The following is a 22,093-nucleotide window of genomic DNA, read 5'->3' as shown; positions in this document are numbered from 1 at the left end:
TGGGGCAGCTGTACCTGTGAGGGGCTGCTGCCTGGCTGCGTCCCAGACCTTCAGGGCCTTGCCCGCTGCACTCAGCAGGACGCCGTCCGCCGAGGGGTGGAACTGCAGCACCTCCACCAGGACGTCCTCAGGGCCCAGCACCAGGCCAGGCCCTGACGGCAGCGCCTGGCCAGGGGCCGGCAGGCGCCACAGCTTCACCTGCAGGCAAGAGCACAGCGCATCTGTGACCCCCCGGCTGGGAGGCTTCAGCCTGCCTTGCTGGCTGCCCCGACCCCAGGGGAAGGGGCGGCGGGGGGACTCAGGGCCGCAGGGAGTTGGGGAAGCCAGGCCCCTCTGTCCCATCTCCTCCGGGCCACCACCACCCAACCCTGCCGTGCTCAGGCAGCCGAGCAGCAGAACACAGGGCACGGCCACGGCTCAGGGCCAGCGCCCGGGAGCCAGCCTGGGGTAGGGAACTTAGTGGGGGGGCTGGACTGGGAACCAGCAGGAGCACAGAAGGCTCCAGATGGGGGTGGAGGGGCCTGGAGCCGCTCTTCCAGCGGCTCCACTCACCGTCCTGTCTGCTGAGGCCGTGGCCAGGAGGAAATCGTCAAACGGAGAGAAGTCCAAGTCCGTGACCAAGTCTGTGGGAGAGAAACGGCTGCCACGGGCCAGACAAGAACCCGCCGGAGCGTCCTGTCTCCTGCCCTCCGCTCCCATGGCCGGAACCAAAGCCCAGGGCCTCCAAGCTTACCCTCTGCCCACACACTGAAGGCTGGAAGACTCTGGAGCCCGCAGGCAAATGCCTCAGGCCCCGAGAACCCTGCAGCCCAGGGCAGCCAAGGGCCCAGCCCGGGAGGCGGGCAATACGATGGGCTGGAAGCGCCTCAGATCACCAGGCACCTGCACCAGCCCCAAGTCCAGAACCCAGCTCAGGTGAGGAACGCAGGCCCCAGCCCCCACGCCGGGCCCACGAGGGAGTCACGAAGACGACAGACCAGCAGCCACCCAGCCCTCACGGACCCTCATCACCTCCGCGGGACACATACTTCTCTGCAAATGCAGCGAGGCGGGCTATGCACGCAGGGGCCCCCGGGTCAGGGGTCAGGGGCCAGGGGGGGCTTCCTGGATGGGGCACAGAGGGCCCTGGAGGACACGGAGGGTGGCATGGGTTAGGACTTCAGGGAGCCAGGGGCCTGGGGTGACATGCCTGACCTAGGAGTTCTCCCCCACGAGCCAGGGCTGGCCCAACTGCAGGAGGGTACCTGACCCAGCCCGGGAGGCCAGCTTCCCTCTGAAGCCGAAGAAAGCAGGACTGAGAAGGCGTAGTGACAGGGCACCTTAGGGACTGGCCGGGGTGGAGGGCAGCCAGCTGGGAGGGAGCATCCGCTCTGGAGTCAGGCCCCTCCCAGGCCTGTGCGTCCAGCTGTTCCCTTAGCTCTGGACGCTTCCCAAGTCTCCCACTAAATCCCTTTTTGGCGCGAGTGGACCGGAGTGGGTCTCAGCTCTTTGCAACCAAAGAACTGAACTGCACTGCTTGGGGGCAGGGGGAGGAGGCAGGAGGGGAGGAGGGGCACAGGGCAAGCCAGAACCCAGAGGGGAAACGAGACTAGGAGGTTCAGGGAGCAGGGAAGAGGCCCAGGGCTCTGGCTGGCAGGGGATGCGAGGATGGCCTGGCCCGAGTCACCAGAGCAAGGAGCACAGGGACTAGCCCTTTGGCCAGCCGCCTCGGGGGAGCCGGGCAGACACTTTCCTCTCCTCCAGGCCAGAGCCAGATCATGAGCATCCCCCAGAGGAGACCAGGAGAAAAAGGGACGGATGGGGACAGGTACTCCTTGGGATACCCCAGCCCAGGTTGTGGTCACAGAACCCCTGCCACCCCGCCCTGTGGGCTCGTCGATGGACAGGGCGGGGTCCAGGCTGGGTGCAAAGCCCACCCTACCCAAGGCAATGAGAAGTGGTGATGCGGCCCATCACGCATTGTCTCACCAAATCCTCACAAGGACCCACCAGGATGGCAGTGAAGCAACATCCCCAGCTGCAGAGGAGGACCCGAGGACAGAGAGGTTAAGTAGCTTGGCCAGAGCTGCACAGTTAAGCAAGGGCAAGGCTGAGGGATCAGCCAGGCAGTCTGGCTTCAGAACCTACATCCTCTGCACAACACGCAGCCTCTCCCTAATCAGAGCTGGCCCCCAGCCACCACCCACAGCCCAGAGTGCAGAAACGCTCTCGAGATGCTTCCCAGCCCTCTGCTTCCCTAGACCAAAGGGCCCTGAGCCGAGAGACAGAGGCATCCCCAAAGGAAGGATGCCCAAGTCAGAGCAGAAGCCAGAACCCAGGCCACAGAGCCTCCCCACCCCAACACCTAAGAGGGCAGGATCAGCCTGGTGCCCCGAGGGCGGGCTCTGAGGCGCTGGAGCTCAGCCACCCCAAAGCAGCCTCCACGTAAGGGAGGGCCTGCGGGGAGAGGCCCTGGAGAGCTGGAGCCGCAGTGAGGCTACAATCCACCAACAGAAGCCTGGTCCAGCTTCCGCTTGAAGCCCCCTCGTAACAGAGAGCTCACCACCCTGCAGACACCACCAATGGGGGGTAGCTTCCCCAAAGGAAAAAGTATGAAAAAGCAAATAGCACGGTGCCTAAAAACACCTGGGTTCCAATTCTGGCTCTGCCAGCAGCAGCACCAGTATTGCTAAGCTCGTAACCTCTTTGAGCCTCAGTTTTCTTAGCTGAAAATGGGTTGTTTAAAAATCTACTTCAGGAGGCTTCCCATTGTGGGGCAGCAGGAACAAATCTGACTAGCATCCATGAGGATTCGGGTTTGATTCCTGGCCTTGCTCAGTGGGTTAAGGACCTGGCATTGCCGCAAGCGGCAGTCTATGTTGCGGATGGGGCTCAGATCTGGTGTTGCTGTGCCTGTGGTGTAGCCCTCAGCTACAGACCCAGTTTCACCCCTAGTTGGGAACTTCCATATGCCTGTGGTGTGGCTGTAAAAAAAAAAAAAAAAAAATGGATGGAGTTCCCGTTGTGGCGCTGTGGGTTAATGGTCTGGCTTGTCTCCAAAGAGGCACTGGTTCAATCCCTAGCCCGGCACAGTGGGTTAAAGTATCCAGTGTTGCCACACCAAAATCACAGCTGCAGCTCAGATTTGATCCCTGGCCCATGAACTTCCATGTGCCACGGGTGCAGTCAAAAAAAAAAAAAGGATGAGAAAAAAATGGATGCAGAGATGCAAAGTTCTCATCATGGCTCAGCGGTAACAAACCTGTCTAGTATCCATGAGGACTCAGGGTTGATCCCTGGCCTTGTTCAGTGGGTTAAGGATCTGGTGTTGCCGTGAGCTGTGGTGCAGGTCACAGATGTGGCTCGGATCCTTCATGGCTGTGGCTGTGGTATAGGCTGTCACTTATAGCTCTAATTCGACCCCTAGCCTGGGAACTTCCACATGCTGCAGGTGTGGCCCTGAAAAGACAGAAAGAAAAAAAAAAAGTGAACTTCATCTACATCCTCCAGTATAGATGGGCTGTGAAAACATTATGGCAAATGAAAGGGAGCAGATTCTACAGACGATGTATGGTGTGAGTTCATTGATGCAAAGCATCCAGAAAAAGCCAGTCTGTGGAGTAGAAACCAGCAAACGTTCTCCTGTTCAGGGGGAGATAGGAGACGTTTTAGGCTTTGATGGACATACGGTCTCTGTCTCAACTCCGCAGTTGTTGGAAAAAGCAGCCCCAGACGGTAAGGCAGTGAAGAGGCGTGGCTGTGTTCCAACAAAACTATTTACAAAGGCAGGCAGCAGGCCAGCTCCGGCCACACAGTAGCCTGCGGCCCCCGCTGAAGAGGCAGAAAGCTCGACAGATGCCTGAGGCTGCAGCACCGGAGGCACAGAGAGTTAACACATTAACTGCAAAGGGGGAATGACGGAAATGTTGGAAAGCTGGACGCAGCCCTGTAGCTTTAATAAAAGCCATCAAATTCTTCACCTAAAACAAGTAGTGTTTATAGTAGTCACATGATACCTCCGTAAAGTTGCTTTAAGTTTCCAAAAGGATTAGATGAGAAAAGGCAGATAACACACTTAGCCCCAGGAAGTGCTCCACCCATCTTCGCTACTGTCACTTTATTAAACTGCTACCACTGTCATTAGGACTCTTCAAGTCAGCTGCACCCCCAGGCCAGGGACCAAGGATTAGCGTCCTCCCCTCACCCAAAGCTGCCCAACAGGACGCAGGCCAGAGGGTCTGGGCCCATGGCCACCGCAGCTGGACAGGGAAGGAGGAGGCAGCCTGGCCGGCGCTGCTAGAGCCCAAGGGGAGTGAAGTGTTCCCTCAAAGCCGGCGGGCTGCCAGGCGGCTGCTGGGCGCCCCCAGAAGCAGCTGCAGCGGTGGACAAAAGCTCTCTGTGTGAGGGCCCATCTCTGGCACTGCAGCTCCGCCACCCACCCCTGGAGGGCCCCTGGCAGCCTGGCCGAGGAGGATGCCTGGTGGTGAGAGCTGGTCTCCTGGGCTCCAGGCGAGGACACAGAGCTAAGAACTTCAGAGCGCCGAGTCGTCTGCAGTGACAGGGAGCCAGCAGCAGCCTGCAGCCTGGCATTGGCCGAGGCACAGCCCCCTCCTCTGGCTTGACCACCTGGAGCACCCAGCCTCCCTCCCCTCCGCCCAGGAGCCAGCTTTCCAATATAGACCCGGTCCGTCAGAAAGTGCAGTGAGGGTAATTGGGGGTGGACCTGGCAAGCCCCAGGGCCATGGGACCCAGTGAGCATGAAGCCCTGGCCCCAGGGAGGGAGGGTCAAGTTCCAGGCTTCCTGGGTCCAGTCCCCACTCACCCGAATGGCAGCCCAGGTGGGTCACGTGTCTCTTGTCCTCTGCCTGGCCTTCAAGAGGCACGATGCCCAGGACACCTATTGAACAAACACAGGGGCTCTGACTTCAGGCCTAATGGGGATTTACTGCCCAGGGCTCCCACAGGACACAGGACTCAAAGCTCAGCCTCGGACCTTCACGGAGCCACCACTAAGCTAGGACACATCCTCTTGGACAGAGTGATTGGACCAGGGTTAGGTTCCTGCCCCGTGCTAGGGCCTCCTGTGACACTGACTGCGCAAAGACACTTGGGGAAAAAGTTGTCTCTTTATGACACTATGGGCCGTTAGCAGTCAGCTTAAGGCCACCAGTTGCCACCCTTCCCAGCTGCACTTGAGAGAGAAGCCACGACCCAAGGGTAGCAGAGCTGAGCGGCAGGGAGAGAGGTCAGGATACAGCTCCATACAGCTCTGCCTGAAGCCCCTGGATCGTTGGTTGTAGAAACCAAAAAGGAATCCGTTTCCTGCTTAAGTTAATTTGAGGTCTGAGTTATCACGAGTAACCAAGAGTCCCAACTAACACTGGGAGCTCCTGTGTTCCTACTGATTCCCGCTGCCCGCAGACGAGGAGGGGGTCACATACGGGGACAACTGGAAGTAACATCGACAGCCCCTCCCGGCCAGTCTTGAAGATCACAGCCAACACAGTTTACACAACGTGTGCACTAATCAAAGTCCATCTACCTACTGCACACTGACCAGTTCCGCAGGTCTGAGCCCCAAAAGGCCCCCTTCTGAGCCTCTGGCCTACAATGAGCCTGCCAGAAGAGAGGTGACCTAGTCACCTCTACTAGGGCAACAAGGTCGGGATCTCCACAACCTTGGGCATCTCCCTACCTGGGCGGTCAGAGATGAATGCAATCAAGCTGCAACTGGATTTGATGTGGTTCCCACACGAGGGGGCAGTTCCTGCTCGGATGTCACTGATCCAGGCCTGAAAATAAAGGACAAAAAAATGCACTGACCAGGGCTCTACCTGAAGCAGGGAGGAGAGCACAGGGCATAATCCAGGGAACTCAGCTTTAAAGCTACACCATTAGAAATGCATTCCTTTGGCTTGAACCCTGGCCGTGCTCACCCAATCACTGAGAAAATACAAAATGTCCTTGAAGCAATAACCTGTCATAAAGGGGTCGACTTTGCTTACTAAGCAAGTTCTCTAATAAGGGGGAGGGAGCTGTCAGAGGAAGTTCAGGCTGAAGGAAATCAAGAAGCTAATTGGGCAGTGCGGGTATTGGGAGGGGGAGGGGGATTCTGCAAAAGTGAGAGAGAAGCCAAGAAAGGAGAAGTGAGCACCTAAGAAGACAGACTTGATTTCCTCCGCTGCATGCTGAAGGCCCCCCGCCAGGGACGGAGTCTCCTCCCAGCCCCAGGAGAGAATGCCCAAGCTCAGAGGGAAAATAAAGGCCTTTCCATGAAGTCCCACAGACGGGTGAACGATGCACCCCCATGAAAAGACAATAATGTTAACTATGCACCACGTGCAGGAGCAGAGGGACCCTTTCTCCTAATGCTTTCTGTTGGTATCTGAGCAGCACCCGGCCCTGCCACTCCGAATCGAGCACCCGCTTTTCCCAGCCCGCCCACCTACAGAGTCCCAGAAACCGCCCCCAGCCCCCAAATCTCTATTTCAACGTTCACCTGCCGCGTTAGTCTTCCCTCCCGCTTCGTGTTTACTGTACAAACAGAGGCAAAGGAAATCTCTTTGAAAAGAAGAACAGATCACCTCCTCTCCCAGCTCCCTGACATTGAAACTGTTTTAAGCTCTCCCTGTATAATCCTGAGTTCCATGCCTGTCCGTTTACCTTGCTGGGCTGAGGCCCACCTGGGAGCAAGCCCCAGGGCCAGACCTCTGCAAGCAGAACTTAACTGCCTCAGAGAGGCGGGCTTAATGCAAACGCCAGAACCTCTCCACCACCCCCCACTTCAAGCTTTCAATGACTTCCCATCGCACTCAGAATAAAACCCAGCTTCCTGTGGCCGGCCCTCCGGCTCTGCAGGACCACGACCGCTATGGACTCAGCGGACGCCATCCACCCTGGCCCACTCTCCTTCCTCCACCAGGCTCTTTCTCACCATTCCTCCCATGGCTGGCTTCTTCTCACCCTTCCTGCCTTAGCTTAAATGTCACTTCCTTCCAGGAGCCTTCGTGAACCACCGGATGGACGTTAACCCCACCTCTAGGTTCATCTCCATTTTCAGGCTAGCCTCATGTGTGTTCTTCAGCACAATTTTTATTTTATTTTATTTTTTTGGTGGTTGCACCCATGGGATGCAGAAGTTCCCAAGCCAGGGATCAAACCTGTGCCACAGCTGTAATCAGAACCACAGCAATGACAATGCTGGATCCTTAACCCGCTGAGCCACCAGGGAACTCCCCCAATGCACTTATTAAAAGCTTCATCGCCCTTGCTTGTCTGTCTGCTTGCTGGCTGTCTCCCTCATGAAACTGTAAGCACCACAGAGGAAGGGAAATGCTGCTATGTTCACCACTGCGGTTTCAGCAGCTGGACACTGCACATGGGACGCGCCCAGGAAATACTGCCCAGAGAATAAAAGCCAGACTTCTGCTGCAGGCTACTTTGATGTGCGATGGCCCCAGAGGGGGTCCCCAGAGGTCAGTTCCTTGGCCATTTATTGGAAGACCTTTCTTCCCAGGCCTTTCAAATAATGTTTCACTGCAGACTAGGGCTGGTATCATCTCTGAAGCAAGTCCTTCATCAGGCTTGCTGCCCTTCTAGGGATTCGAGGTGCCCACCACCACCTGGTTCAGCTCTTCCTCTGGGCTCCACCTGCTGGGGTTTCCCCAGGCCCCACCCAGCCCTTGGCAGCATCACCCCGAGTAAGGGAAGAGCTCTCGCCAGCCACGAGAGGAAGCGCCGGCGGAAACCCGAGGGAGGGGCGCGCCTCTGGCCGAGGAGCTCCCCTTCTCCAGCAGACACACCCAGACTAGCCGAGGCCAAGGCAGAAAAGGGCATCTCTCTCACACCCAGGCCCAGGGCACGGGCGATCTGGGCGTCAGGAAGGAGGAGCCGTGGCTTCGGGTCGAGGCCGACCGGAAGCCGGGAAAGCAGGCTGCCTCGTAGGCCTCAGGCCTCAGCCCCGCCAGGCGGGCTGCACCGCCTCGGGGGTCCCTGGGGCAAGGCATCCGGGCCAGCAGACCGCAGGGCTCATTCAGAATGTAGTGTCCCAAGAACGCCAGGCTCTGACTGCCGGGCGGCAACCGGACGGCCCAGACGCTGGCCCGGGCCTGAAGGGGGCGCCCCGGGTCAGGCAGGCTCCGGGGGTCCCTTGCAGGGCCAGGGGAGGGGGAGCCGCCAGGCAAGGGGCGACAGCGGCCAGGCTCACCTCCCGGCGGGGCGGCCGAGCTTCCGTGTGCCGAAACTTGGACACCTTGAAGCGGTTCATGGCTGCTAGGACCGCGGCGGGCGCAGCTTCGAGGACTCGGGCGTCGGCTCTCAGGTGCACTGCAAGCAGCCGCGACTCCCGCCGCCTCCGGCCCCACCCGCAGCCCGACGCTCGCGGCCACGCCCGGACGAGCCCCAGGCCAATCGCAGCCCACTCCGGCCCGCCGGGCCACGCCCCCAGCCCCTCTCCCTCCGCGCGTAGGCCGAAGGCCCCGCCCATCTACCAATCGCCGCTCGGCTGCCTCTCGAGGCCACGCCCCAGTACCCAAAGGCTTGCGGCGTGGGCGGGGAGGTCACGTGCGGCGCACTGTCCGCCCCCGGCCCAGCAGGGCGTACTGGACTGGGGGCCACAGCTGTGAGTTTGTGTGCAGCGATTTGCACCGGGAGGCTTTCGAGTGTGTGTGCGGGGCATGCCCTTCCCAGGGAGGAGAGGGCAAAAATGAATTAGCTACATTTCAGAGAAGGCTTTTAGGGAGAGAGGCACCGTTGGCCCAGGTCACACTTGAACGTGGCAGCGAAGGGGAGCCCAGGTCTGATGCACATCCTTGTCTGTGGGGCCTAGTCTAAAGGCTCCGCATACCACCCACTCTTAGATCAGGCGGTCTCGGTGAGAGCGGGGATGGGGCCTTCAGCGTCCCCTTATTAGGGCAAGTCTTTGCTGCAGGCCTTGGGCTTGATGGGGCTAGCCTCCTCGCAGGAAATCAGTCAATTACAGATAAACAGAAAGAGCGAAAGATAAGGGCTGTGGAGAATCTCTTAAATAGCAGATATGCCCAACCGGCGCTGCTTGCTTTGTCCCTGGACAAATCTGAAGAGAAGACAGCAAGTTCATTCCACCTGGGGCCATTTGTTCCACAATCATTTCTCATCGCTTTGAAAACTGACTCTGTGACTCCAGAATGTGCTTTCTGCTGAGAACAGACAGAAAACACCTGCTCGGGCGTGTCTGGAAAAGGGACTTTGATCCGAGGAATGCAAATGATTGGTCTCAATGGCCAGCTGCTGTGAAAATTCACCTTCCTCAGCTTGCTGCAGAAAACAGCCTCAACCCAGGCAGTGTACCTAGAGGGCAATTCTGAAGGTTTGGCCTGGTGGTGAGCGTGAATGGGCCCCAAAATGCAAGGTCTTTTCTCCAGGTAAACTGGGACGACACAGAGGCCACTTATTTGAGTGAAGAGCGACTTTGATCTCTGTAAGTTTAAAAAGAGATGTCAGCAGAGGTGACTGAGGCCTGTGATTTGGAATTGTAAGCAGTCTGGCAGCCACTGAGCGCAGCATCCTCTTCAGACTGGAACTTCAGCAGCTTTGGAAAAGGCACCATCAGTGTGGTCTTGAGTTGGTTATGGTGTTCAATTACTGCAGATAATGCTTTTGGTTTGTTTGTTTGTTTGTTTGTTTTCCTAATTGTGACCAAAAAAAAAAACCATAAAATTATTTAACTTTTTTTTTTTTCTTTTTTAATGGCTGCACCTGCAGCATATGGAAGTTCCTGGGCCAGGGATCAAATCCAAGCCACAGCTGCAACCTACAGGGATCCTGCAATGTTAGATCCTTAACCCACTGCTCTGGGCCTAGGACTGAACTGGTGCCTTCACAGAGACAAGCCAGGTCATTAACCCACTCTGCCACAGTGCAGAGATGCTGATGATCCTGTTGTGCCACAGCAGAAACTCCTATAGATATGTTTTAAAAATTGGAAAGCTTTGGAGTTCCCACTGTGGCTCAGTGGGTTAAGAACCTGACTGGTATCCGTGAGGATGTGGGTTAGATCTTTGGCCTTGCTCAGCTGGTTAAGGATCCAGCATTGCCATGAGCTGTAGCATAGTTTGTACGTGCAGCTCGGATCTGGCCTTGCTGTGGTATAGGCCATCAGCTACAGCTCTGATTCAACCCTTTTGCTGGGAACTTCCACTTCTACAGCTGCAGCCTTAAAAAGAAAAAAATTATTTTTTTTTTAATTGGGACGCTTCGGAGTCCCATCGTGGTGCAGCGGAAACAAATCCAACTAAGAACCATGAGGTTGCAGGTTCGATCCCTGGCCTTGCTCAGTGGGTTAAGGATCCAGTGTTGCCATGAGCTGTGGTGTAGGTCACAGATGTGGCTTGGATCTGGCGTTGCTGTGGCTGTGGCATAGACCGGCAGCTGTAGCTCCAATTAAACCCCCAGCCTGGGAACCTCCATATGCTGTGGGTAAGGCCCTAAAAAGACAAAAAAAAAAAAAAAAAAAAGGAAGCTTCCCTTCACGGCTCAGCAGTTAACAAGCCCGGATAGTATTCATGAAGATGCAGGTTCAATCCCTGGCCTTGGTCAGTGGGTTAAGGATCTGGCATGTGGTGAACTGTGGTGTAGGTCGCAGATGCGGCTCGGATCCTGTGTTGCTGTGGCTGTGGCGTAGGCCGGCAGCAGTAGCTCTGATACAACCCCTAGCCCGGGAACTGCATATGCCGCAGATGCAGCCCTAAAAAAGCAAACAAAAATAAAAATGAAAAACTGGGAAGCTTCAAGGAAGTTTGGATTTCAACATCTCTTGCAAAATGGAAAGATGCAGCAACACTACATCTCCACATAGCTCACAGGGGCTGGCGGAGTTCCCTGGTGGCTGGCAGTTATTCAGCATTGTCACTTCTGCGCTGTTCGTTCAATCCCTGGCCTGGAAAGTTCCGCATGCCAAGGGCATGGCCAAAAAAAAAAAAAAGATACTTCTCTACTCTGAAAGTCAGATCAAAATGTGGATCAAATTTCAGTAAAGGGAGTATCTTGTTAGTTTGGTGCCTGGAGGGATGATTTCGATTTCTCAGGTCCTATTTCCAAGGGTAATTAATAATGAACAAGAGGAGTTCCCTAGTGGCTCAGTGGGTTAAGGATCCTGCAGTCTCACTGCCTTGGCTCAGTTCAGTGCTGTGGCCCCCGCTTGAGCCCTGGACCCAGAACTTCTGCATGCTGCAGGTGTGGCCCAAATATTTAAAATTAGGAGTGCCCATCATGGCGCAGCAGAAATGAATCCGACTAGGAACCATGAGGTCACGGGTTCGATCCCTGGCCTCGCTCAGTGGGTCTAGGATTCGGTGTTGCCGCCAGCTGTGGTATAGGTCACAGACGTGGCTCAGATCTGGCATTCCTGTGGCTGTAGTGCGGAGTGGCACTACAGCTCCAATTGGACCCCTAGCCAGGGAACCTCCATCTGCTGCAGGTATAGCCCTAAAGAGACAAAAAACAAAAAACAAAATTTTTTTAAATAGCATAATAGCAAATAAGAATTTGGGAGTCCAATATAGTGAAGTCCTCATTCAAGAAAACTCGAAACACTTCCTGTAACTTAAGGAAGGGACATCAGCAGAAAGAAAAGAAATGAGCAAGAAGAAAGCAAAAAATCCACACCTGAAAAAACTGAAGAGCCTTAGGATGATGTGTCTTTATTTTAACTGTGATGCCAAAGAAAAGAAGTTTCCAGGAGTTCCCATCATGGCTCAGTGGAAATGAATCTGACTAGCATCCATGAGGACGCAGGTGCAATCCCTGGCCTCTCTCAGTGGGTTAAGGATCCAGCGTTGCCATAAGCTGTGGTGTAGGTTATAGACGCGGCTTGGATCTGGTGTTTCTGTGGCTGTGGTGTAGGCTGGTAGCTACAGCTCCGATTCGACCCCTAGCCTGGGAACCTCCATTGCTACAGGTGTGCCCCTAAAAAGACAAAAATTAAAGAAAGAAGGAAGAGAAATTTCCAGAGTTCCCTCATGGCTCAGTGGGTTAAGGATCTGGTGTTTTCACAGCTGTGGCTCTGGTTACAGCTGTGGCATGGGATTGATCCCTGGCCTGGGAACTTCTGCATGCCTCGGGCAAGGCTAAAAACAACAACAACAAAAAGTTTCCAACATGATGTTCACTTCATCTTTCGGCAGGTCAGTTGTTTCCATTAATGAGAATTTTTACAAGCTGGACCCAGCTTCACTGCCGACAACAAATTTAGATCTAGTTATCTGCCCCTGAAATGGTCGTTTATTAAAACACACATTGAAAACATTTTTAGGGAGTTCCTGTCATGGTGCAGCGGAAACGAATGTGACTGGGAACCATGAGGTTGCGGGTTCGGTCCCTGCCCTTGCTCAGTGGGTTAACGATCCGGCGTTGCCATGAGCTGTGGTGTAGGTTGCAGTCGCGGCTCGGATCCTGCGTTGCTGTGGCTCTGGCGTAGGCTGGTGGCTACAGCTATGATTGGACCCCTAGCCTGGGAACCTCCATATGCCGCAGGAGCGGCCCAAGAAATGCCAAAAAAAAAAGACAAAAAGACAAAAAAAAAAGAAAACCCAACTAGTATCCATGAGGATGTGTGTTCAATCCCTGGCCTCACTCTATGGGTTAAGGATCTGGCTTTGCCATGAACTGCATTGTGGGCCTCAGCTGCAACTCCATTTCCACCCCTAGCCTGGGAACTTCCCTATGCTGCAGCTGTGATAAAAAAAAAAAACATTTTTAGGGAGTTTCCTTGTGGTGCAGAGGGTTGAGGATCTGGTGCTGTCACTGCAGCAGCTTAGGTTCCTGTCCTAGCACCACAGGTTTGATCCCTGGCCTGGGAACTTCTGCATGCCATGTGTGTGGCCAAAATATATATATATATACATAATTTTTTTGTGTATTTATATATAAGCCCTGCCTTGTTTATTTCAGGAGATGGTACGGAAGGGCAAGTGTAGTTATCTCAGCACAGGAGCAATTAAACAACAAAATACATTTCAAAAATTGGGAAAAACATGACAGTTCACTTTGTGTTATTTTATTGTTTATGGGGGCGGACATGTGTATTCTGGGGCTCTTAAGTTTTACTACATCCAGTCATTTATTTTGAATTTTCCAATTAACTGGCAAAATCTTTTAAAAGAAGCACAAAATTTTGAGTTCTCTTGTGATGCAGTGGGTTAAGAATTCTGTGCTGTCACTACAGCCTGTGTCACTGCTGTGGCACAGGTTCCATCCCTGACCCAGGAATTTTTATATGCTGCAGGTGCAGCCAGAAAAAAAAAAAGGATATTTACTGTCCCCAGACCACCATCAACTCAAGATGATTCAGGAGGCACAGACCAAGGATCACTACCGTGATGTCCCAAGTTTGTAATTACAATTTACTAAATTGTTTTTCTGTGGTGACAGCAGTGAGAGAAACACACACAGGCCAAAGCCACTCTCACTAGGGAGTCTTGCCAGAAGCTTCATGTGTTCTCTCCAGGGCAGTTTTCTCCTCTTTTTTTGTCTTTTTGTCTCTTTAGGGCTGCACCTGTGGCATATGGAGGTTCCCAGGCTAGGAGTTGAATCGGAGCTACAGCTGCTGGCCTACACCACAGCCATAGCAACGCGGGATCTGAGCTATGTCTGCGACCTACACACAGGTCATGGCAAGGCTGGATACTTAACCCACTGAGCGCAACCAGGGATCGAACTCAAAATTTCATCATTCCTGGTTGGATTCGTTTTTGCTGCGCCACAATGGGAACTCCGGTTTTCCCCTCTTTTAGTAGCGACGCTGACTCACTCCATTCCCTCAGGACTCTCTGCTTCATAGGAGGAAATAGGGCCCCCCCCAGCAATTGGCCTTCCTGCTACCCCCTAAAACAAGAACAATCTCCTATTCAATGTGGAGGATCTTGACTCTTAATCACTGTGGGTAAATAGATGGGGGACTAAAATGCCGACAAATGAGGAAGTTACCAAGCTGAGCTGAGCAAGTTTTCATATTAGTGAGCACTCCTGTAGTTCCTAACTGACTCTGAGATGGTAAATGGCCTTCCCTTGGGCTCTTGTTTTCAGCTTTATTCCTGAAAGCTCGTAAGTCTCAACCAGCATCCTCCTCCCCTTAGATTCTTAGCTCCCTGCGGGCAAGTAGGTGTCTGAGTTATGCTTGGCATTCCCAGTGCTTAATACAGAGGCCGGCACATAAAACTAACCTACTAGGTGCCAAGTACAGTAAGGCTTTTTTTTTTTTTTGGTCTTTTTGCCATTCTCTTGGGCTGGTCCTGCGGCATATGGAGGTTCCTAGGCTGGGGGTCGGAGCTGTAGCCGCCAGCCTACACCAGAGCCACAGCAACGCGGGATCAGAGCCGCGTCTGCAACCTACACCACAGTTCATGGCAACACCGGATCGTTAACCCACTGAACAAGGGCAGGGATCGAACCCGCAAGTTCATGGTTCCTAGTTGGATTCTTTAACCACTGAGCCACGACGGGAACTCCTCCCTTCCTATTGTTAAGGGTGGTGGCAGTGAGAGTGTGAAAGCAGAAACTCCTTTGCAGGCCAGGTTTACCTTTCCAGCCTCATCTCCAGTCACATACCCCAAATTTAAAGAGTAAGCAATCGGAGCAAGCACTTTCAAATCTTCAGCTCTCTGCCTTTTTTAATTTTTATTATTCATTATTATTATTTTTTAGAGCTGTACCCACAGCATATGGAAGTTCCCAGGCTAGGGGTTGAATCAGAGCTACACCAGGGCCACAGCAACACCCGATCCAAGCCACGTCTGCAGCCTACACCACAGCTCACGGCAACACCGGATCCTTAACCCACTGAGCGAGGCCAGGGACCAAACCCACAACCTCATGGTTCCTAGTTGGATTTGTTTCTGCTTCAGCACGACGGGAACTCCCTGGATTCGTTTTCTATGAGGCACTATGGGAATGCCCTTCAGACGTCTGCTTTTAATACTTTTTAAATTAAATATGTTTGATTTAGAGGATCTGCTTTTGAAGTTCTTGCTACTTGGAATCCTCTGCCCCTCCATCTCTACCTGATGCTCTTTTCACCAAAGTCCAACTCCAATGTTACCTCTCAGATGCCTTCCCTGACGCCCCAATGCCCCCGACTTGTTTGAGAAACTCCCTCACCTGGGTGCCTGTAACACTGTTTATACTTTTGATATTATTACTTTCCTTCTTTCTTTCTTTTTTTTTTTTTTTGGCCATCACACCCGCAGCATATGGAAGTTCCCACACTCGGGGTCGAATCAGAGCTACAGCTGCCTGCCTATGCCACAGCCACAGCAAAGTGGGATCGGAGGAGCAGCGTCTAAAGACCTATACCACAGCTCACTCGCAATGCCTGATTTTTAACCCACTGAGCGAGGCCAGGGATGGAACCTGTGTCCTCATGGATACTAGTCCGGTTCATTTCGCTGCACCACAAGGGGAACTCCCTACTGTCCTTTTTTGCCTGCACCCATGACTTATGGAAGTTCCCAGGCCAGCAATCCACACTGAGCCGCAGCTGCAATCTCCCCACAGCTACGACAACTTAACCCACCGCGCTAGACCGGGGATGGAATCCGCTGCCACAGAGACAACACAGGAGCCTTGACTTGCCCTGCCACAGCAGGAACTCCCTATACCTTCCATATTATTGATCATGTACTCTTATTTGTTAAGGAGCCTGTCCCTCTATTCATCGTGTGCGCCTCCAAAGCAGGGATGGTGTGTCGTTCATCATTTTATCCCTAACATTTTAGAACGTGCGTGACACTAAGGGATCAGAACGTTTTAAAATTCGTTCTTGTGTAGATTAGCTCTCATTCCGCAATCCGCAAGGTCTCTACAGGTTTGGAGAGATTACGCGCTTGGCAGAGAGCTGGGCGATCAAAGATCTGCTCCCGGGGAATCAGCCAGAGGAAAAGTGAGCGCGAAGCCTGGCTTTGGGAGTAAGGCAGAGACTCCAGCAGCTCATGCGAACTCCGGGTGATTAAGGGCCCGGCAAGCTGAACTAAGTCTCAGGGTCAAGAAGAAAGAAGCCGAGCATTGCATGATGGGATCTGCAGGACTGACGGTCCTTTGCGCGCCGGGATTTGTAGTCCCGCCCCTTGCGGGAACCCTCAGACCAGTTACATTCGGCTACACTCAACCACGTCCTTAAACAGAAAAGGTGCAGTCTTGATCGTCCAGTACAGAACGACGAGGCTCTTCGACACAAGTTACCTAACAGCACTTTTTATACACATTTCGGCGTCGGCCAGGGAAACAATACATTGGTTTCGGACGCGCACGCGCAACACTTGTATTCCTTCATGCGCGCGCAGCGGGCCCCGCCCCCGGAAGCACCGGCGCTGCGCGCGTGCGTCGTCCTGGCGCTGTAGCCAGGAGCTGGGCGGCGCAGGCGCAGTGTCCCCGGGCCAAGATGGCGGCGCGGTGCTCCCCACGCTGGTTGCTGGTGGCTGTGGGGACCCCGTGGCTGCCGGCTGCAGCGAGGAGAGGGGCCCGGCCGCCCTTGGGGGTTGCGGTGGGGGCGTCGCTCGGGCGGAATCTGAGCGTCACCGCTTTCGCGTCTTCGCTCGGAGCTCGCGGTGCCCGGGCGCTGCTGACATTGAGACCCGGTGTCAGCCTCACAGGTGAGGGCAGGCTCTAGCGACCGAGCGAGGGGCTCCAAGGCCTTCAAGGGAGGGACTCGCTTCGCTCCGGCCATGGAGATAGCTGTGTGGAGCATGTCTTCCGAACTACCTGCGGAGTCGCTTGGGGAGATGGGCACGTAGGAGGGAAGGAGGCCCAAATGGTTACCCAGCTGCGTGGAGTCTCCGGCGGCGGCGATGAAACGTCCCGTAGCGGTGAACCTTCACCTCTCTGTCAACATTTCTGGAGGCGGCTTTCCAGCTTGCCGCTTGTCTTCTGCCCAGTTCCGTTCCCATCCCTCCATCTTTTAGCCCGGAGCGGAAGGGAAGAGGTAACTGCTACTCCGTGAGCATCTGCTCTGGGGCTAGCTGGGTCTCACGTGATGGTAATAACAATTCTGCAAGAGGTGGGGATCGTCGTCCCCATTTTAAACAACGGGAAACCGAGGTTCTAGCGTAGGAGTTGACCCGCCCAAGGTCATAAAGGTAGTTAAGGAAAGTTGTCCCAAACCCAGCGTTGTTCTTTCATAGCTTACACGCTTTCTACCACATGGTGTAAATCGAAGGGCACACTTAGTATTTTTTTAGAAGACCATATGTTGGTTATTGTGATAAAAATGCAAACTAATATGTATCGAGCACTTACTATGTATCAGACACGGATCATTTCCATCTGATAGACACTGTGATTATTCTATTTTTTATTTTTTTATAATTTTTAAAAATTTTCCCACTGTATAGCAAGGGGGTCAGGTTATCCTTACATGTATACATTACAATTACATTTTTTCCCCCACCACTTGTTCTGTTGCAACATGAGTATCTAGACAAAGTTCTCAATGCTATTCAGCAGGATCTCCTTGTAAATTCTAAATTGTGTCTGATAAGCCCAAGCTCCCGATCCCTCCTATTCTATTTTATAAAGAAAGAAATTGAGGCTTAGATGTTAACTCATAGAATGTCATAAAGCTATAAAGTGGTTGAGCCTTGGAGTTCCCGTCGTGGCTCAGTGGTTAACGAATCCGACTAAGAACCATGAGGTTGCGGGTTCGGTCCCTGGCCTCGCTCAGTGGATTAAGGATCCTGCGTTGCTGTGAGCTGTGGTGTAGGTTGCAGACGCGGCTCGGATCCCGCGTTGCTGTGGCTCTGGCATAGGCTGGTGGCTACAGCTCCGATTTGACCCCTAGCCTGGGAACCTCCATACGCCACATGTGCGGCCGAGAAAAAGACATAAAGACAAAAAAAAAAAAAGTGGTTGAGCCTTGTTTCAAAACCTGCTGCTTTCTTAGTTGCTGTAGGTGACGTAGAATGAATACATAGTAAGCCTTTTTTTTTTTTTTTTTTTATTTTGGCTGTCTCCGCGGCATGTGGAAGTTCCTGGGCCAGGGATGGAACTCATACCCCGGCAGCAGATATGATCCTTAACCCACTAGCCCGTCCGGGGACTCCTACATTAAGCTTTTTAAGTACTTAGCCTTGGGAGTTTCTTGCTGAGGGTGTTGGGTGACTTCCTTTCAGTGAGATAAGGAAGGAAGGAGAAAACATTTAACAACCAAATATGTGCCTGAATTGTGCTAGATGTTTGTGTCCCCTAGAATTTAAACTATCTGTAAGCGTACGAAGATGATTATTTAAAGAGCCCTGACAAGGTTATTAATGAAGATCCAATTTTGTAATGCTTACGTAATAGGCAATCATTAAAGTATCAGTAATGTGATTACCTTCTAAGGTGAACACTACTCAAAGTACTCAAGTTGTGTGTGTGTGTGTGTGTGTGTGTGCAAGAAAGACTGAAAGACTGACCTGGGTGAATTAATCCTTTTGGGGCCAGGCACACACACACACAAACACACACACGTGAATTTTTTTAATCCTTTGGTGCCTCTCATTTCTTATTTGAAAAATTTTTACTTGCAGGTATTTATTGAGGGCTTGTTGTGTGCTGGGTACTGTTCTAGGTACTGGGGATACAGCAGAGAACAAAGAGATTGGATGTGGTTTTGGTCAAGTGATCCCATTTTTTAATTCTGTTCCTGTCACCAATAGTTCCCCATGGATGGAGCAATATAGTCTGCCCGGGTGACCTCAGGATTATCTGGTTTGATGTCATGTTGTATTTCTCAATAGGAGTGAAAGTAGACCTTTTTAGGTTTTGCTGACCTTTTTTTTTTTTTGTCTTTTTGTTATTTCTTGGGCTGCTCCCGCAGCATATGGAGGTTCCCAGGCTAGGGGTCGAATCGGAGCTGTAGCCGCCAGCCTATGCTGGGGTGATTTCCGCTCTTTCTCCTGTCACTTTAGCCTTTATCTTGCTCCCTTTCTGGATATGCTCAACATTCCTGCTTGTCTTTTGTGCCCACTTAAATTTTAAGTAGTCTCCCAATCCTTGGTTTTTGTTTGTTTCGTGGACTCTTTCTCATGCAGATGTGGTGGGTTATCTGTTTAACACTTGGAATGGCTCCCTATTGCCCTCGGGATAAAATTGAGACTCTTTAACAGACTCAAAGGCCTTTCTCTTTATTATTCCCATCGTTGTCTTCTCTTACCACCCCCTCTGCTCTCATTACCACGGAGTCTTTAGTTATGTCATTGTACCTGTAGTTCCTAAATGTGTAAGGACTTTGTCCCTCCAAATCAAAGATAATCGTATGATGTAGCGACCAAACCGGGTGCTTGTGAAAGCGGAAGAGGGGACCGTAAGATGAAATCTGTGCGGATTCAAGCCCTCCTTAGCCTCGCTGATTTCTCCAGCTTAAGAGCAGGTGCCTGAGAAGATGTGCCCGAACATCTGAGAGTAGGTTTACTCATTCTCTGCTGGGAGTGATTTTATCCTTCAGGGATGTCTGGCAGCGTCTGATGTTTTTAGTGGCCAGTTTGGGGTTGGGGCTGCTATTGGTAGCTCGTTGGCCAAGAATGCTGCTAAAACATCCTACAGTAAGTACACAGATATATTAGAATATAAATAAATACATAGGGCTGCCATAGCAGAGTGCCACAGTTTAAGTGGCTTAAAAAATAGAAAATTATTTTTTTCGCAGTTCTGGAGGCTATAAAAGTCTAAGATAATGTTTTTGGCAGGGTTGTCTGTAAAGGCCCCCATCTCCACGTACAGTCGTATTCTAAGGTGCAGGGCCAGGGGAGGGTAGGGCTTCAGCATCTGAGTTTGCGAGGGGGGGCACAGTCCAGCCCATAACAGCCCACCCCACACCTGCCCCTCTCGAGAGGAGCCGAGTCCCAGCATGAAGAGTGATGAGAACTTCACGCAACAGCTTGAGAGACCTGGTTCGGTGACCTTCTTGTGTGTTCTCACTTTGCGTGACCCTGCCTCCCACACTCCCCTGCTGAGCTCTAAGCTCCCTGAGGGCCCAGGCTTGGATGCTTCGTCTCGAAACCTCAGTGCCTAGAACAGTGTTAAGATCTGGAACAAATGTGGGCTCCCAGGGGGCGGTTCCTTTGAGTGGTTTGCTGCTGTGTCCCTGGTGAGAAGCCCAGTGTCTGGCAGGCCTAGCGCTGAAGTGTGTGTTTGCTGGATGAAAGGGGTGAATTCAGAAGCTCCTCCTTGGCCAGTGAACCGTCCACTTAAAAACCTGGAGCTGCCTCATGACCCTCATTCTCCCCCTTGGCCCTGCTCTCCCTTCTGCCCTCACTGGGCTCCTTCAGCCCCTGCCCTGCCCTCCCCATCTTCACTTGTCACAAGGTGCAGGTTGTCGAGCAGCTGCCCCCCTTCCCGTGGTGCCAGGCCCGTCCAGCTAGCTGTCTGCTCCGTGCAGGGTCTGTCAGCCTTTCCTCCAAGCTGCTGGTACAAGAGGTTTGAAGGGAGGGCAGGGCGTGGGGGCGGGGGCTGCCACGTGCTTTGATCTCTTTGGGGGTTACCCTGGGGTGAGCAGGTTCTGGAACAGGGCCGTTTAACTTTTTGTGTCTCTCTCTCTATATGTGCGCGTTGTTTTTTGTCGGATCCTCAGAGAGATGTGACTTTGACGACCAGCGGTTTCTCTAGCTTGGTGGTTCTCTGTGTGGTGGAACTGCCACCTGGAGGGCTCGAGGCACAGCCTGCTGGGCCCCACCCCTCAGAGGTTCCAATTCAGGTTTGGATGGGGCCTGAGGATAATATTTCCAACAAGCTAATGCTGCTTGGTTCAGGCACTACATTCTGAACCACCCCGGAAGCAGACATCCAGGGGTGCCCGGTGGAGGGAGGACCCATGAGTTGTGAGGCATCGAGGTGCAGCACGAGGCGTGCTGGGTGGGCAGGGCAGCAGGGTCCCTTGGGTCATGCCCAGGTGCAGCCCTTCTGGGTGCGGTTCCTCCTGAGGCACCGCGAGGCTCCGGCCCTAGTGTGATCCCACGGAATCGGCCACCCGGCACTCTGACGGCGCTTTCTGTGCTCTCCCTATGCAGCGGCCTTAGCTGTGGTGGGAGTGCGGTGAGTTTGGTGTCCATTGGGCCTGGGGGAGAACAAGCCCTAAAGCTGTGACCTTCACGGGTATAGCCTGGCTGGTTGTTTGCCCATAATTTCCTTTCGTTGAGTCACTCCCAGCGTGATTTTTTTTTTCTTTTTTTCTTTTTTAGGAGTAAAAAGTTCCCCTTCTGTTTGTACTGCCTTCTTTCACACGAGCGCCACTTTGTCCAAAGAGGATTATTACCAGATATTAGGAGTGCCCCGAAGTGCCAGCCAGAAGGAGATCAAGAAGGCCTATTACCAGGTCTGTATGGAAGCCAGATTTTAGAGGCAAGATTTCAGAAGGTACACTTTCAGTCTAGTCCGATCCTAAGCAGTGCAAGGCGTATGCCCGTAAATGTAGGTCGCGTGCAGCTGACAGTGTGGAAGCAGATGGCTTTGCTGGGCTGTGTTCCTCGAGCACGGGAAGCCATGCTGGTTAATGCTTCAGAACCAGAGAGTTTAAAAAATCTTTTTCCAGGGCTGCTGTTTTTGTTTTGTTTTGTTTTTTTGTCTTTTTGCCTTTTCTAGGATCACCTCCGAGGCATATGGAGGTTCCCAGGCTAGGGGTCTAATCAGAGCTATAGCTGCTGGCCTGCACCAGAGTCACAGCAACTCGGGATCTGAGCCGTGTCTGCAAGCTACACCACAGCTCACAGCAACACCAGATCCTTAACCCACTGAGCAAGGCCAGGGATCGAACCTGCAACCTCATGGTTCCTAGTCAGATTCGTTAACCACTGTGCCACGATGGGAACTCCCAGGGCTGCTTTTATTCTGCATCTTCTGAAACTGTGGTGTGGTGGTCTAAGTCTTATTTTGGGTAGTCATTCTTTGCATTCAGATAAAAGTTCATGGATTTAGAATTTTTTCTTAACCTAGAAAATGTGAAATTCCCATCGTCATATCCCAGAATGTATTGGGCTGCTTGGTACAGTGGCATGTGACTTATCTAGATCTGTGGGTTCCAGACTTTTGTTCTGATCAATAAAGTAAAAGTTAAAGACTGTGAGCTCTGACGTAGGAATGCTAGCTTTCGTATTTTGCCTACTATGGATGT

The 22,093-nt window shown here is 52.8% G+C and overlaps 2 protein-coding genes across 10 annotated transcripts in view; one reads left to right on the top strand and one right to left on the bottom strand.

The window, feature by feature from the left end:
* LOC125127520 (mitochondrial import inner membrane translocase subunit TIM16) overlaps positions 1–8,350 on the bottom strand; it is a 77,097-nt gene extending 68,747 nt beyond the window's left edge. For 3 of the 8 annotated variants that reach the window (XM_047780648.1, XM_047780649.1, XM_047780647.1), the window contains exons 1-5: positions 8,186–8,348; positions 5,675–5,771; positions 4,802–4,876; positions 553–623; positions 15–198 (exon numbers count right to left, since the gene is read on the bottom strand). In XM_047780648.1, the coding sequence (XP_047636604.1) occupies positions 15–198; positions 553–623; positions 4,802–4,876; positions 5,675–5,771; positions 8,186–8,245 (487 nt within the window). In that variant the 5' untranslated portion in view covers positions 8,246–8,348. Of the gene's footprint in view, positions 1–14; positions 199–552; positions 624–4,801; positions 4,877–5,674; positions 5,772–6,913; positions 6,941–8,185 lie in introns of those variants that run through there. The other 5 variants (XM_047780658.1, XM_047780645.1, XM_047780650.1 and 2 more) reach the window with 4 other exon arrangements.
* An 8,014-nt stretch (positions 8,351–16,364) lies between these two features.
* DNAJA3 (DnaJ heat shock protein family (Hsp40) member A3) overlaps positions 16,365–22,093 on the top strand; it is a 35,411-nt gene continuing 29,682 nt past the window's right edge. For both annotated transcript variants that reach the window (XM_047780644.1, XM_047780643.1), the window contains exons 1-2: positions 16,365–16,601; positions 21,165–21,298. In XM_047780644.1, coding sequence (XP_047636600.1) covers positions 16,391–16,601; positions 21,165–21,298 — 345 coding nt within the window. In that variant the 5' untranslated portion in view covers positions 16,365–16,390. The remainder of the gene's footprint in view (positions 16,602–21,164; positions 21,299–22,093) is intronic.

The sequence above is a fragment of the Phacochoerus africanus genome, chromosome 5 (genome assembly GCF_016906955.1).
Source record: "Phacochoerus africanus isolate WHEZ1 chromosome 5, ROS_Pafr_v1, whole genome shotgun sequence".
NCBI lineage: Eukaryota > Metazoa > Chordata > Mammalia > Artiodactyla > Suidae > Phacochoerus > Phacochoerus africanus.
Note: the sequence above shows the minus strand (reverse complement) of the source record. Positions and strands in the feature narration are given on the sequence as shown.